General features: G+C 38.0%; 2 protein-coding genes and 1 long non-coding RNA gene across 3 annotated transcripts in view; 1 reads left to right on the plus strand and 2 right to left on the minus strand.

Moving 5' to 3' along the window:
* Positions 1-7,609, minus strand: part of LOC108144406 — a 38,974-nt gene extending 31,365 nt beyond the window's left edge. Inside the window, 1 exon segment of the mRNA XM_017269237.2 lies at positions 7,131-7,609. The gene's annotated coding sequence lies outside the window, so the exon portion shown is untranslated.
* Positions 7,610-7,823: 214 nt separating this feature from the next.
* Positions 7,824-8,373, plus strand: LOC121466864. The gene is made up of 2 exons (XR_005977031.1): positions 7,824-7,955; positions 8,018-8,373. It is a non-coding gene; the product is annotated as an uncharacterized LOC121466864 (long non-coding RNA).
* Positions 8,374-8,492: 119 nt separating this feature from the next.
* Positions 8,493-11,363, minus strand: LOC108144823 (complex I assembly factor ACAD9, mitochondrial). The gene is made up of 3 exons (XM_017269954.2): positions 10,245-11,363; positions 9,146-9,470; positions 8,493-9,081 (listed from the first exon to the last, which is right to left on the minus strand). The coding sequence occupies exons 1-3, from the start codon at positions 11,315-11,317 to the stop codon at positions 8,557-8,559; spliced, it is 1,923 nt and encodes a 640-aa protein (XP_017125443.1). The 5' UTR covers positions 11,318-11,363; the 3' UTR covers positions 8,493-8,556.
* Positions 11,364-11,677: the final 314 nt, after the last annotated feature.

The raw sequence follows: 11,677 nt of genomic DNA on the forward strand, positions 1-11,677 counted from the left end.
CAAATTACAACAATTTCCCGTACGCCGCACAGAAATAGATACAGAATGTGTATCCGCATCTGCAGCTGTACCAGACCAGCAAAATGTATCTGTATCTGTATCTGTTTGCTGTAGATGTGACTGTGACTGCGGCCGCTTGGCACGCAGCAAACTCGACTGTCTAATGTATCTCGCAGATGCATGGATGGCGAGATGGCGATGGTGACAGCGTCGCCAGCGTCTCAGCATTTGTATAATTTGCACAATGGCACTAGGAAAATGCTCGCTGCGCAGATACAGATACAACAATTGCAGATACTTGCAACACATGAGTTTGCGAAGCACAAAAACGAAATTGCAAAGTTTTCGCTGCAGAAAAGCGGATGGAAGAGGGGGGGGAGGGGGGCGTGAGCGGAGGAGGTTTCCAGCAGGAAGAAAAAGTAGAAGAAGAGCCTCGTCTGAGCTCGCGTTTCATGCAAACAGAGATGCCTGTCCTTACATTGGTCAACATGGCCCTGTTTTCTTCATAAATATTCAAAACAATGACAGAGGTACACAAAGAAAATGGTTGATACAGATTCTATTCAATTTTCGTTAAATATTCACAGCTATAATATCATTATCCACAATCCAGAAGAGCACCAAATTCTACTTAAATGAATAGTTTTTAATTTAAAATTCATTAACATAGTATAAGCTTTAAATTTCCTGGTTATTATTTTGAACGCTTTTTGATGACCCTTTGTTTGTAAAGAGTTATTAATATTAAGTTTATGTAAACTCATTTACAAAACTTCTATGACGATGTTTTTATTTGAAACAATTGATCGATAGATGGACTTGCGATTTGTTTTCTAGTGTCCGTGCTAACAGAAATTTCACATAACTTCTTCACGATATAAAAATAAATTAACTTCAATAATTAAGGCAAAGATTGATTGATTAATTAATACTTAAATATCCTTGCTGCCTAGTGTCTTTGTATATAGAAATAGACAGAAATATAGACACATATGCCAACTAGCGAGCATATAATTACTACATTGCATAAAGGCCGCTACCCGGCAAGGATATCCTGGTTCTCCTCCTTGTCATTTTCCCACTCCCCTTTCGAGAGCCACGAAAATGCCGCCACTTGCGCTTGCCTTTCAGAAATAAGCAGGATTCAATAGACGACGAAACCGAGGACATGAGCGAAACGAAGCTATACCTTTTGCCCACCCATAGATACACACGCACACACAGATACACACATATGTGTACTGCACACACTATATACATATATAAATATATATATATATATATCCACATAATGAAGTAGAGCACAAATGCCTTTGGGGTGACTGGATGATGGGCCACAACCAAAGCCAAACAGTTGCCCACTCGAGACCTCGACCCTCGTCCTTCTGCCACCATTCTCCTTCCTTTCCTCCTCTTCCCCCTCTCTCTACACGCTCTTTATCCTGGATCTACTTCGCAGGCAATAGCCTAACAGGCAGCAACAACATCACGGGGCAAAAGTTCACTTTGAGTTTCGCTTAGATGGCCGAAACCGACAACGAGGAATAGTTTGAGAAGTGGAAGCTTACGCGAATCCAAACCAGAGGCTAGTAAATAACAGGATTATCTATCCGCGGCTACACTGATAACTAGAAAAATAACATTATTATATTTAATATTAAATCTTAATTTTCCAAATAACAAAGTGCAATCTTGTCCTTTTTTAGAAAGCCTGTCAATAGAAAATTCAGTGTTACACGAAACTTATGACTATCATTATAAAGCCAAATATCTTAAGGCAATCAATTGCTGAAGAAAAGCAAAGTCCCAACAACGAATTGAAAAATTTCGTTTGCAATAATATAATAGATACAAAAAATTAATATTTAAGAAATACCCATATTATAGTACAATTTATCATGCTTATTAGTTGTAATTAATTCATAGCATTCTCATCTGCAAATCCAAATTCATTGTGCCACACAATTTCAGACATCGAACATTCGGAATCGCCAATATGTACATATATCTACCCAACCCCCAATAGCCGATTCAATTAAAAACCGAACTGATGAAAAATATATGTACATATATTTCGTAACACGAAATAAGCTTCACAAATAAACGGAATCAAGCAGAAATAAGAGAATTTCCGACCACAAGGAAAATAGCAACGGAAATTGGCGTACATTGTGTGGGAGTGAGATAGCAGCGCAGCAAATGAGTGGACAATGAGAAGTACGACGAATGGGTGCAAAAGTGGGCCAGAAAATATAGGTGGCTTACTCATCTTTAGTATTTCAATTTTTGGATAGTGTTGACCTGCCTTTTGCCTCCTCTTTCCCCCATAAATTCAATTACTGCCAATATTTTCAAAGCGTGCAAACACACAAACTAAGACAACAAGAAAAACAACAGCAACACAGTAGTAAATTCAATTTTGTGTTATCCATCGATGTTTCCCCAGAGATCCGGAAAGAGACAGAGGGGAAAGAGATAAAGAGGGGGCATAAATTACCCCCTTTTCTCTCCGATTTTTGGCGTGCGATTTTTTGCACTTTTAGCTGGCACTTTGAATTGTGTTTGAAATTGGGGAAGCGAGATGCCAGAACCTGAGCCGAAACAAATAAAATGTGTGTGGATTACAAAATGCAATTGTTCACCACCCAAAAACCCCCTTTTGAATTCGGCAAAACAACCTTTTTGCCTCCCCGAAATTCATTCGACAAAATGTCAAGCCTGTCTCTGATATTTGTTTTATATTCTTTTTTATGAGGGTGTAACAATTTTTATATTCATAAAACCAGTTAAAAAAAAATAAAAAATACAGTTAAGTGTTCTAAGTTTTCCAACTTATTTTTCCAGCAAATTAATTTTTATTTTTATACCCTTGCAGAGGGTATTATAATTTCAGTCAGAAGTTTGCAACGCAGTGAAGGAGACGTTTCCGACCCTATAAAGTATATATATTCTTGATCAGCATCACTAGTAGAGTCGATCTAGCCATGTCCGTCTGTCCGTCCGTCTGTCCGTCCGTCTGTCCGTCTGTCCGTCCGTTTATATGCAAACTAGTCTCTCAGTTTTAAAGCTATCTGCATGAAACTTTCCCAAAAGTTGTCTTTCTATTGCAGGTAGTATATAAGTCGGAACGAGCCGGATCGGACGACTATAGCATATAGCTCCCATAGGAACAATCGGAAAAATAATTGAAAAAAAATTATAACTTTGCTGTTTTTTAATTTTTTGTTTAGTTCTTCGACATATAGCAATGGGTTTATAATTCAGAATTATGGTTTAAATTTCATCAAAATCGGACGACTATAGCATATAGCTCCCATAGGAACAATCGGAAAAATAATTGAAAAAAAATTATAACTTTGCTGTTTTTTAATTTTTTGTTTTGTTCTTCGACATAAAGCAATGGTTAAATATTTCAGAATTATGGTTAAAATTTCATCAAAATCGGAAGACTATAGCATATAGCTCCCATAGGAACAATCGGAAAAATAATTGAAAAAAAATTATAACTTTGCTGTTTTTTAATTTTTTGTTTAGTTCTTCGACATATAGCAATGGTTAAATATTTCAGAATTATGGTTAAAATTTCATCAAAATCGGACGACTATAGCATATAGCTCCCATAGGAACAATCGGAAAAATAATTGAAAAAAATTATAACTTTGCTGTTTTTTAATTTTTTTTTTAGTTCTTCGACATATAGCAATGGTTAAATATTTCAGAATTATGGTTTAAATACGCAAGTAAATCATAATTTTAATGTTTTCAAAAATATTTAATTCTTGCGATAGCTGCAAGGGTATATGAACTTCGGCTTGCCGAAGTTTGCTTTCTTTCTTGTTTACTATAAATATTATTTTTGTAGTTGCCTGTGTTACTGATTTTGTTGTTGGCTACTGGTTGCTGTGTAGATTCTTTTCTTAGCTTATAGGTTCTGAATTTTGGATAGCTCTCCTCTCGAAGTTCTTTCGTTTATCTCTGGTGTTTAAAAAGCAATGCTGTGGCTGCCGTTTGCTCCTCTTTTGCTCCTCCTTTTACCCATCTTTTTTACCTCATCTTCATTTTCCCCTTTCCAACCATTCAATTCGATTCCAGTTTTATTTGGCCTGCCTCTGGTTCAATTCCTTTCCATCGACAAGGCTCAAGGTGCAACCAGAAATTCGTTGGCTGCACAGAAAAAAAATATAGCTAATCGATAATTACGATTTAAATTTGTTTGTTATTTTTTTTTCTGATTTTATTTAGCTATAAAATTCTATATACGGACAAATGTCAATAAATATTGTAAATAAGAAGGCATTATAGTTTAAGGTGTTAAAAAGCTTTAATAAATGACGAAATGTGTCAATTTATTATCTTATCTAAATAAAACGCTTAATCACAATCAGAACAAATTTATAAGTATTTTATTGTCAGTCCTATAGAAACTTACTTTAAATGTACTTTTTAGTTTGAGATTTTTAACTTTAAATTAAATGTTTTCAGTGTGCAACTTTTGGTTTTGAAACAATTGCCCACACAAATCTCCCTTACTCGTTCTTTCCTTCTGCTTTTTGTTGCTATGCAAAAGGAGAAGAGGGAAAGGTGGGTGGAGAGAGAGGGGAGGTAAAAGAAGAGGTCGCAGCATTTGTCGCCATTTATATACACGATTAGAAATCGATTTTGTGCGTTCCCATATAGAATTCCATATGAAATGACAGCCGAAACGAACAAATACACCCAGACATACAGAAAGGGGGAGGTGGGTGAGTTGAGGGGTCGTGGAATAAGGGGGGCGGAACGGGCGTCATGTAAGGTCCCTCCTGTATGTGCCGTTATAATGATTTATGTTAAGCTTATTGCTCACACACACACATAAACAGAGTCGAGGGTGGTGCGACAGAGAGCGCACTAAATTGGAATCGATTTGTGGACAGAGGAAAAGCAGAACGAATAAGAAGAAGCAGCTGCAGGTTCAACCACAGTGGCGGCATCTGCCGGCCAAAATGGAATCGGAAATGCAAACGGGAATTTGAAATTGAACAAAAAGAAAAGTGCTATATCAACATTCTTAATGTTTTGATAAGAAAAGTTAATTAGGTTTCTAAAACTGTAAAATAAAAGGGAAAAAATTACAAAAACAAACTGAAAAGGCTGTTAGTTAGATGAATTGTAGAGAAAGAACACATTATTATGTTTATTATATTCAAAACAACTTGAATTAATTTAATCAGAAGATACAGTAGTAATTGATACCTTAGCTACAGTGGAAACTACTATATTTTGTTAATAACTTAATTTAATAACTTAAGCATTGGCCTTTTTTATTTTGCTACCTTGTTTATTTCTGTACACAAAGCAATTTATATAACTATTTTATAATGATATTAAATTAATTATATGGACCAAAATGATTTTGGTTTTGTCTAATTATCTTTATTAACTACACCTTATCACTACAATTTACCTTTTAACTACCCTCACAACTAGTATCGTTAACCGAATTTATATATTTCAAATACAGCCAACAACAAAAATAAGTGGCATGTGTGTTTATAAAACAAACAAAACAAGGCAAAAAGAAAACAAAAAAGTCAAAGAGCACCTAAACCAATTGATTAACAACTAAAAGTTCAACGCCGGCAATTAACGTGTAGAGGAAAATAACGAAATATGCCAAGAAAAGAGAAGAAGAACGAATTGGGGGAGGAGAAGGTGAATAGAGGAAGGGGAAAAGGGCCAAGGGAAAAGCGTATAAAATAAAATCCAAAGCCCAATCCACTTGCCGTTTTTTACTTGTTTTTCTCTATGTTTTGTATACCCGTATTTCTGATGTACGTACGTGTGTGTGTCCGCGAACTCTAGTACGAAACTAGCCTGCTTCTCCCCCTCCTCCCCACACTCCACCACCTTTACAATTTATATACAAACTCCAAGAGCAAAAGCAAAAGCCATTCGTGCGCAAATCTCAAATAAAAGCGCGCAGAACCAGCAACAACAAATAATATCAGCACCAACAACAATAAACGACGCCGACTTCTCTGCCACTGATGAATTGTATTTGTATTTGTGTGGGCCCAACACACTCACACACACGCACATCACATGCGGACAGGGCGGGCCAAAAACACAAAAAATAAAACCCAATATGAGCGCAAAAAGAAAATAAAAGAAAAAAAATTAAAGCAGAGGAATCGGTTTCGAGAGGTGAGTTGACTCCTCGAGGTGTCTTTGCCTCAGTCGCTGCCCCCTGCATTTGTCGCTGTATTTGTGGGAGTACAGTGAAAACTTCATAAATGGAATATGTTTTAAATTTGACTTAACTTTTAAGGCAAAAGTAAGCTTTAAGGATGTTTTTTTTAAAGGAACTAATTGCACGGCTTAACTAACATTTTATAAATTTTAAATTAAAATCCCAGAATTGGTTGTAAACTATTTAAAAAGCTAGTTCAATTAAAACTCTAATATAACTTTTTGAGTATTAAAAACATGGAAAAACAAATTCTCAAATAAAATTAATGTAATTTACTTAAAAACTTACTATTTTCACTTAACTTTCTTTTTAAATTTTTATATTTAAGATAATTAAATTATGTGTTAAGTTAAGTTGTAAGTGTTGAATATCTGCCAAATTTTTAAAGTTAAAGCTATTCATTTGCTCAGGACAAAATCTTAACACCACAAATGATATGATAGTTTTTCTACACAGAGGTTTCACTGTTTTTTTTTATGTTTGCTCTGACCAGTGTGCTTGTCTGTTTGTGTGTGTTGGCCCCGTCGTGTGCCACTGCTTGTGGCGTTTTCCAGAGTTCGCCGCTCGCTGTTCGCTGCTTTCCATTGCTCACTGTCACCGAAGTCAAGCCGAAAAAAGCAACAACAAAGGGAGTAGCAACAACAACAAGAAGTCTATGCACCATGTGGAACGAAATGAAATGGAATTTAGGACCGAAATCGGCGACGCTACTTCTTAGCTTCTTCTTTATCCGCTTCGGTTTTTCTGCCCGTTTTATTTGTTTGCGGTTAAAAGGAGTGGGGGAATAGGGGCGGGGTAATGAAAATGAGAGGGAGTGTAATGTTGAACTCAGTGGGAGTTCATTTTAGGGGTGCAATATCAATATTAAACTTTTAATTACATTTTAACATTTCTAACTCACCTTTTTTTAATTGTTTAACCGGCTTATCGCTGATTGACTTTCTTTATTGCTGCCCAATTATTTGTCACCCACTCTCACAAACACAAACTTTTTTTTTGCAATTGCTGGAACTTTTTTGCTTTTGGTATTTCTCCTTCCGATTTTGGACACCCATACAAATACCATACAATTTCGCCGCGGGCGTTTTTCCTTTTAATTTATCCGCCTTTTCTTTTCCTTTGGCGATGATTTTCACTCGAGTGTCACTCTGTTCCACCCGCACACGCGCAATTTCCAGCGATTCGCGAGGTTTGCAATTTTGCTTTTTTTTCGCTTGTTACGTTTTTCGATTTGATTAATGAAACATATTGAAAAGACACGACGACGCTCAGAAATCAATCATAATTACTGTTTACTTTGTTCGCTGATAGATAAGATTTTAGTTAAGTTTATCGTTTTATCCTTAAGCACCGAATTTAAGCGTCCGAACGCTTCGAGAAAAAAATTTTTCTGTCGAAAAGAGAGAAAATTGGATACTATTTTATGTTTTTGCTCTCTTCGATTTTCGCTGCAAATGCTATGTGTGAGCTCTGTTAATTAACAGAGGTGGGAGAGCGACCAAAATGTGAGCATAAAAGAGAACGAGAGTGGCAATGAGAGAGCGGAACAAGATGGAAAAGAAACAGCATCTTGCAATTGTAGTTGTAGAATCAAACAAATAAACACACACACATTAAACTATCTATTAATCATTTAATAGTCATCCAAATTATTAAGAATTTAGCAGTAGTTAATTTTAAGCCCGCAACCGCCTTTTGATTGACCAAATAATAACAAATACAAAAAGTAAGCAAGTCGCTTTGCTTTAAAGTACAGTTTTCAGGTAACTTTACCACCTGTTCACACAGACAACCACACACACACACTCAATAAGTCGGCTTACTCACACCGCTTTTGGCCGTTTTCCTGCGACTCTTACCAAATCGTCAATTCTTTATCAATTCGACCAGTTCAGCCACTTAAACGAAATGCAAATCCAATTCCCAGAGCAGCGGAATAGGCGGACAGGTGGTTAACTCAACGGATTAAGACATTTCACGGTGGCGAGAAATATGCAGTTTAATTGTAATGGCAATGGCCATATGGCTTGGAACGATTTACAGCAATTTAATTAATCTAGTAATATCATGTTCCTTTGAAAATAAGGGTTTTACAAATAAATGTACATGATTTAAAATAGAAATAAAACCAAAAGATAAGGGTATAAGATATTTTGTGAGTTGAAACACAAACAGATTTTGGCGCTTTTTTAAAGTAAAGCCTGTACAAATTTGAGTATTTTATGTTAAAATAGCCCCTTTTTTTTAATGAAACCACTGCTAGTTATCAATAACAAATATTTACTTTAATGTTTAAAGGCAATAATAAACTAAACTACCAGCCGGGCTTAGAAGTTGAACGTGAGCGGATGGACGGGGAAGTAGCCCTTGCTCTTGGTCAGTTGTTTGGAGAGTCGCAGCAAGTTGTTGTCGTTGTTGACGAAATTGCCGCCATAGATCTGGGTGCAGAGGGTGTGGACGCGATCCCTGCCCTCCGAGCAGATCGCAGTGGCCGTCAGCAGTTCGTGATCGGCCAGTGAAAGGCCAATGCAATAGGATCGCGAAGCCCTCGCCACACTGGCCCACATGGCATAGATGATGGTGCCCACCTCCGCCAGTCGATGCATTTCACTCTGGCGCTCCACCACAGCATTGCCATGCCGGGTGAACATCAGCTCCACGGCCATTTGCAGCCGGGCCACCGAGTGCTCAATGCACTGGGCTGCCGCCTCCAAAGATGGATGCACATGCTCCGAAAGCTGCATCTTTGTCTTGGGACTGTCGATGCTGTTGGTGTCCAGGAACTTGCCAAATATGTGACCAGGATGGAATAGGGGATTCCTGGACTTACGCACACCCGTATTCATGGCTTGCTGTAAAGAAAAAAGTTTTTAATGTAATTAAAAGGTATATATATAATGGTTATCACAAACTCACGCCCGAATGTTGCAATCCTGTGAGGGCGATGAACATGCCCAGGGTGTCCAAAGATTCACCCTGCGTGCACAGCTGAGCTGCATCTCGAAGTCCCAGTTCGGTGGCCTCGCCGCTGAGCAGACTCTTGGGTCCCACGAGGCCAAGATTCTGGGAGGCAATCTCGTACAGCTGCTGCAATGTGAAGTACTTGGTGATGGCACTCTCCAAGGAAACATCCTGGGCACGGAACTCGTCCAGCAGGCCGGCGGTCATGTAGATCATGCTCTCCATTGCATATACCGAGCACATGGCTCGGGAAAGGTGCACACGGGTCAGCTCCAGGTCTCTTTAAGAAAAAAATAACAAAACAAGTTTTAACTTCAAAATTGTAAATAAAAGTAATCCAATTGATTTGATACTTTTATTAAAATGTATTTAAATTGATAACCATATTGAAATATATTCGTTATAAACATTGTATTGAAATAAAATGGATTGAAAAATATTATTGAAATATATATTTGATTGGAAAATTGTATTGAAATGTATTTGATTTGAAAATTTGATTGAAAAATATTTGATTTAAAAATTGTATCGAAACATAACCTTGGTTACTTTTGGAAATACCTTAAAATATTAAACTTTTATGTTTTTAGTATAAGATCTAAACACTAAAAAACATCTTAGATATATATTAAAGCTTTAAAGATAAATATATTACTTTATGAGTCGTAGTTTTTGATTGAACTTGATTTCATATTTAGCGTTGGTTATAAAAGTTCTATAACACAATGTTTTTAATTCAATCTTGAATATTTTAACTTCTTTCGCTGTATTTTTAACCTTTCATGTTTTTATTTTGCCTATTTAAAACATAAAGTGCTAAGATGAATGGCCCATTTAAAAAGTAACCCTCGGCAATTATTATTTAAATTATTGTTAGCTTAGAAAAACGTACACCTTCATTACATAATTTACATTCTAGACCAACTAATAGGTTGAAAAAGAAGAGCCTTTTGAATAATACAGGTAATAAGTAAGTTAGCTTATTGAAGGCATTACATAAATAGTTTAAAAATCATGAAATTTGAATTCTTTGTAATACAAAACTTGCACTTACTTCAGTTGAACTCCACACTGAGTGGTTGTCACGCTGTATTGGGCCAGTTCGTTGAGCAGTTTCTTGGCCAGGGACACGCCCACCAGACTGCTCCTCAGTCGGGATGATCTAACCAGTTGCTCCGATATACGATTGCCATCGTGTGGGATGCCCACCACCTGCTCCTCGCTTAACGTAACCCGGTCAAAGTGGACACGTCGAATTTCAGCTTGGCGGCAACCAAAGGTGGCATGTTGCTCACCCAAACGCACACCTTCCTGTTGGGAGTCAACCAGGAAGATGGTGGTGCCACGTCCCAGAGCTCCCGGGACATTCGGCTGTTGGGTTTGCGCCAGCACAAGGAAAAGCTGTCGCTCCCCCGGAGTGCAGACCACAAAGGCTTTTTCGCCATTGAGCGACCACTTTCCGGTCTCGGGCAGCAACTCTGCCTGGGTGCTGAAGTAATCCTCCTCGGGCGGTGAATACTCGTAGATGGCTTCGGTGGCCATCAGTTTGCCCTGGGCCAAATCCGGCAGGTATCGCTGCTGCTGCAGTGGAGTGCCCACTTCCTTGAGGAGATCCACAACCACGCGGTGAGTTTGCAAACCCAGAGTCACATTCGTATCCGTTGAATCCGGTTCACTGGCCATCAGGCTGGCACTCCATCCATAGCCTTTGCCCTCGAAATCCGTGGGCACATTCAGGCCATAGAGTCCCAATTGCCGGAGAGTCTCTGTGGATGTCTTCTCCTCCGTTTCCCGGGGCTCCGCAAAGTAGTTCTTCAGGGGAAGTAGGGAATTCTGCAACTGGGACATCTCCTCGCGAGGTATCACCTCCGGATAGGCCAGCAGTTCCTTGTCCACCACTCCAATGAAGAAATTCTTGGCCAGCGGCTCCCTGGTGGGCAACTTTTGTTGCTGCTCCGGCGACTCCTCGACGGATTCCGATTTTCCGCCCTCGGTGGTCGCCGCATCCTGGTGCTGCGAGTCCAAGCTGCTCGAGGTCGCCTTGGTGCTCTTTCCTCGACTCAGAAGTTTTCCATTCCGGCCGTATTTTAAGAGCCGCGAGGCGCCGGAAAACAAATTGGATCGCATATTTACCAAAAAATTAGGTAATTTGCCACAGTGGGACCAGCTCAAAATTGGGAAATTGGGTATTGAAACATATGAGCGGTGCTTGCTATAAATACCCTAACGCGTTGATCAGCTGTTTGGCGTGCTATAAAAATTTGAAATTCATAACGGTTATTTTTGTATTTTAAACAAACAAGGGTTTTAAATTAAATTAGTAGTTAAAAACTATATAATTTATATTATATTATGTAATACATTTTATATTTTAACAAATTTATAAATTTAGCACTTATACAAAAATTAAATATTAATATTGAAAATAAGGAAAGTCAAATACTAGTTAGTTGTGTTTTATTAAACCAATAAACTGAATTAATTTGT

Source organism: Drosophila elegans, unplaced genomic scaffold (assembly GCF_018152505.1).
Source record: "Drosophila elegans isolate 14027-0461.03 unplaced genomic scaffold, ASM1815250v1 contig_183, whole genome shotgun sequence".
NCBI classification, from domain to species: domain Eukaryota; kingdom Metazoa; phylum Arthropoda; class Insecta; order Diptera; family Drosophilidae; genus Drosophila; species Drosophila elegans.

Coding starts and splice junctions, on each gene's coding strand:
- LOC108144823 (XM_017269954.2), bottom strand. CDS start 11,317: ATGCGATCCAATTTGTTTTCCGGCGCCTCGCGGCTCTTAAAATACGGC. Junction 9,471..10,244: donor CAGTGTGGAGTTCAACTGAA/GTAAGTGCAAGT, acceptor TTTTTCTTAAAG/AGACCTGGAGCTGACCCGTG. Junction 9,082..9,145: donor CAGGATTGCAACATTCGGGC/GTGAGTTTGTGA, acceptor TTTTCTTTACAG/CAAGCCATGAATACGGGTGT.